At 45.0% G+C, this 4894-nt stretch overlaps 1 protein-coding gene across 3 annotated transcripts; it reads right to left on the minus strand.

Annotated features, from left to right (window-relative positions):
* Positions 1–398: 398 nt before the first annotated feature.
* On the minus strand, positions 399–4426 carry CD1E (CD1e molecule). 3 transcript variants are annotated; one of them, XM_070076633.1, is made up of 6 exons: positions 4261–4403; positions 3637–3933; positions 2795–3073; positions 2268–2546; positions 1877–1931; positions 399–1080 (listed from the first exon to the last, which is right to left on the minus strand). In XM_070076633.1, the coding sequence occupies exons 1-5, from the start codon at positions 4328–4330 to the stop codon at positions 1918–1920; spliced, it is 939 nt and encodes a 312-aa protein (XP_069932734.1). In that variant the 5' UTR covers positions 4331–4403; the 3' UTR covers positions 399–1080; positions 1877–1917.
* Between the last annotated feature and the right edge of the window lie 468 nt (positions 4427–4894).

Consider the following 4894-nt stretch of genomic DNA (forward strand, 5'->3'; position numbering starts at 1 on the left):
CTCTCTCTCCCTCTCCCTCTCTTTGCCTCTTTTTCTAGGAAATAAATTAACAAATAAATAAATCTTTACAAAATGAAGTACTAATTTCCTTTGGCATACTAATTGCTAAGCAAACATGCAAAGCCCTGCAGTGAGTTTTAATATCCAAAACAAAGGTCTATGAGACCCCCTGTCATCTGTTTCCAACTCACTGACTTCCTCTACTAATGTGTTTCCCTTACTTATTTCAGGTTAAATACAGTTAAATTCATGCAGTTTTTATAAAGCACAGAGTACTTTGTCATTTTATTTGTATTTCTTTTGTCTGGAACACACTGCCCTCCTCTCCCCACCCCAAACTTACGATATCTTATATCTGCTTAAAGTTTCTTCTAAAAATTCACCTTTCACAGGAGCCCATGTGTCCACAGCCTTTGAAACAACAGCTCCCATTTGTCTTAGATGCCCTTCTCCAAACCAGTTATTAATTAAAACATACACCATCCCTTTCCATGTAATATTCTTATTAAGCTATTGAGTGTCCCACAGTGCCTCCACCATCAGAGACGCTCTGTGAAGATGAGCTATTTTACTCTGTGTCTTTACTGCTTTGCATCACCTAAAATCACACTCAACCCATGCCAGGCTTTCAATAATTACATGTTGAATGTGTAGTGTAGTAGTCAATGTCTGAAATTTGAAGCAAAACAATATTTTCTGGTATGTGACTTTTGTCTCCTCACCAATAAAACTGGAGTCATAGCTTCTGTTCATGGCTGTTATAAAGATTATGTGAGTTGATAGGTAGAACATAGGTGGAAAAGTTTCAGGTCTACAGAACAATCCACTCAAATATTTATTATTCCATCAAGTTTAAAAGTAAAGTATATCTCCAATTTGCTATAATAATCCTACTTTCTAGATCCTGAGAGAAAAAAGTTGAGCAAAAATTGATATGTATGCTGTTCAGAGTATTAATGAAAATCAGCCGTAGTGTGGAAGGATAAAGTAGCTCTCAGTTGGGTGATCCTAGAAAGCTTCGTGAAAAGCATCTGAAGATTCCCTTGTGATGAACATGTGAACAAAGCAGGAAACATTTTGCTGGAAGATGAGACAAAACCAGATGTTTAAAAGGAATCTGTATCTCTGAGATAGATCAAATTATTTGAATAAAATCACACTTTCTTTTATTTCAGATTTATTGTATGTATTTGAAAGGCAGAGTTATGAATGGAGATGTAGAGACATGGAGATAGAGAGAAATCTTCCATTTTTTTATTCACTCCCCCAATGGCCATGATATCTGGATTGGATCCGAGCCAAAGCCAGGATTCCAGAGCTCCGTCTGGTTTGCCTATGTGTGTGGCTGAGGACCAAGAATTTGGGTCATCCTCTGCCGCACATTAGCTGAGAGGAGTATTGGAAGTACTTCTCTTGAACTATCACTCATTGTGGGTGATGACATCACCGGTGACTGCTTAAAATGCTGTGACACAGTAGTGGCTCCAAATCTTGTTTTCTTTATTACAAGTGAAGCATGATTCAAAAACACAGAAAAGGGATTTTATGTATAAGGTAAAACTAAAGTTACTAATGTGACCAGATCTGGTTTAAAATTGTTTTCCACTTCTTCAAGAATCTTTGTTTGATCCCCAATTCTTGAGCCAGGCAGAGCTGTTGCCAAATCTTCTGGGCTACTCCCTGTTGTGTTCACTGGGAAGTGTGATTACACAGGGAGAGACACTATTTTCCTTTGATTTGAGGAGAGAGAAGAAGATTTGTTAATCTCAAGCAAAGGAAAACAGAGAGAAATCAAACAAAGTAAAAGGAGACCTAGGAAAGCAAACCAAGAGGGGGCAGAAACAGTCTCACCTCTGCTGTGTAAACCATGACTCACCTACATACAACAGGCCAGTGGAACAGCTACAGCCAAACAGATCACAGAGTTCTCCCTAGAAAACCAAGGGAGTCAGTTCTCAGGGGTGGCCCTGCATCAGATTTAATGTTTATACTTTACAGAGCCCTCCTTTCAGTCCCTGCTGTGTCTATCCCCCGAATCCCACCCTGCCTTTTTATGCCTAATCACTAGGTCCCCTGCTTTTAAGGATATGTGATGTTCCATCTTATTTCCTTGGAATTTAGCTACTTCCATGCTTACCCTTGTTCACTTGTATCCTCCCACTACTATCCGTTTCTGTCTATCACTACCACCCACTTTCCCAGTTGCTTCTTTTAAAGGCCACGATGGTCCCTGCTCATTTCCCAGCAGGATCCCCGTTGCTCCTCACCCCAGGGAACGACGATGTCATGTCCTCTGAGGCTGCTGTGCTTCACCCGACAGGACAGCCCAGCCGCCTCTCCAGCCACCACATCCAGGGTAACTCGGAGATACCACGTCCCATCAGCATTGGGCAGGACGTCACCTCGTCGAGTGCGTGACTGCTGCTTGTCACCACGCATCCACATCACCCACACGGTCTTTGGGTAGAAGCCAGAGACATGGCATACCAGCAGCAGACGGCCAGGCCCAGGGCTGGGGCCTCTGGACAGCCAGGCCTCAGGCTTCACTAGACAGAACATGGGAGAAATCAAGTGTAGGAAATGTGGGAGGGTGCAATGAAGCCAGAGATCGGAGACTCAGTGCTTCAGCAGTGTGAGTAATTACCCCTTGTTCCTGGCTCAGAAACAATCCCAAACCCAACGTGCTCTCCCTCTCGCCTCTCAGAATAAGTTCCAAAATGTTGATGACATTTGGCAAATTCAATAGCAAGAGTTAAAGAACCAGGAATAGGAGAGAGGGACAGAGCTGACTCACCTTGCCGTTCCAGTTCTGACCTCCCTTTTGCAAGGAGGCCTTCCAGAAATTCTGGGCATGTTACAATAAGAAGCATCTGCACAAGTTGTTTTATATATCTGCACTCATTGAGCAACCTGCAGACCGTTTGGGCCTGAGTCCCTGCTCCTGGAGATGGCTGCCAGGAGCCTCCTTGGAAACTCAGGAAATCTGATCCTTGATATGATGCATATAGGAAGCTTTCGGAGCCAGCTCCAGAGTGTACTGTGCATCCAGCAGACGCTTGGATTTCAAATGGGTCTGGAGGTAGACAGGCAAGGAATAAAATATTGAAAGAATGTCAAGGAGGGGAAAAAAATCTAGAGATAAAGAGATTCAAGAGAAAATTCTTGGGAATAATAAGAGAGATCAGATTTGATGTGGGACATGGGAAGAAAGCAAACGAGAAGAGGTAGAAGGGAGGATTGTCATGAAAATAGGAGTTGCATCTGGAAAACTCACAAGGGAGTAGCTAGGTTCACGTGAACCAGGAGACCAGGATTAAGAAAGCTGGGAATTGGTTGGGAAGGCTGGGGTCTCAGGATGGGGCTGGTGGTCAGAAGATCAAGAGGTAACAGTGTAGCTGGCGCCACGGCTCACTAGGCTAATCCTCCGCCTTGCGGCGCCGGCACACGGGGTTCTAGTCCCGGTCAGGGCGCCAGATTCTGTCCCGGCTGCCCCTTTTGTATACACCTTGAGGTGGGTTGTTGGTGAGGATGAAGCATAGAGAGCAAGTGTGAACACAAGAGAGACCAGGAATAAGGTCAGGAAAGGTAGAATATGCTCAGAGCCTGCACATCATCTTCTCATTTAGACAAACTCACATTTGAATGCAAGCTGACTGGCGAAGGCTCGTACTCCCCAGGTAAGAATACGGAAATATAACTGGAACAGCGTCTGGAGGTACTCCAAATCCTCCTTGCTAAAGGTTCCACGAGACCATGGTTTCAGAAAGATGATGGTGCCTGACACGCTGTCCCAGCCGTGAGTCTGAATGTCACCCAGCCATCCTGAGCCCTGATTGCGTGCCCAGCTTTGGTTGGCAAAGGAGGAGATCTGGATGACGCGGAAGGTCAGGGGCTCTTCTGCAGCTGGATGATGGGGTCTGAGAGCCTCAGAACCTGAGCAAGAAGGAATGACAAGTGCACAGGGTGAAAAAGAATGAGAGAGGAGGAAGAGAAGCCCAGAGACATAACCAAGGGTGGAGAAAGTTACATGATTGCACATATTTCAATACTCTTAACTCTGGATCAGCTTCCTTTCCCAAAAATCAGAGACAAAAGCAAAGACAAAGGGAAAGAATTGTCATCCTATCCTAGCATGGCATGCAGACCCCAAGGACATCCTATAGGAGCACTGTTCCCTTTCTGAAGTCATTCCCAGAGTTCCTTTACCATCTGGTGTCTTACCACTAACCTCTTCCCCCCTGAGTTTTCTTTGTTTCTTACCCACTATTCCTTTCCCAGGGCAGAGAAGTCCCTTGTGGAGCAGGAGGAGCATGAAGGGCAGGAGCAGCATTGTAGCTGTGGTGGCTCCACGGGACAATTTGTCCTTAGCACTCAGGAATCAGCTCCCCTTGCACACCCACATACTCTCATCTGGCTTCCTTGTGGAACAGAAAAACCTCTCCTCCTACCCACTTCCTTATCAGGGAAACCTCACAGCCTCCCTTAGCCACAGCCTCCCCCACAGTCACTCATTTCCTCGCCATCTCTCCTGTGTTGTTTTTCTTCTGGTTCTTGTTTACATTCTCACAGCCTCCTGTATTGCACCAACTGCTATAGGCGGATGTGTGGCATATGGCAAACGTTACGATCTACTTTCAGACCAGAAAATGCAGTCAATTTTGGCTTTGAAGGAATCAAGTCAACCTTTGCATTCTCAGTGGTCTCGTCTGTGAAAGGAAGTCATAGAAGTTGCTTAGGATATCCGTGACTCTTCTAACAGTCTCACCTCTCCTCGTACCACACTGGTCTTGTTCACCTGCCTGCTGCCTGGCCTTCCTAAATCCTACTTCTTGGTCTTCCTTGACTGATCTCTATGCAACCATTATTATTCCTTAGTCTGCCTTTGCTTTTCTCA

Source organism: Oryctolagus cuniculus, chromosome 7 (assembly GCF_964237555.1).
Source record: "Oryctolagus cuniculus chromosome 7, mOryCun1.1, whole genome shotgun sequence".
Classification (NCBI taxonomy): Eukaryota; Metazoa; Chordata; class Mammalia; order Lagomorpha; family Leporidae; genus Oryctolagus; species Oryctolagus cuniculus.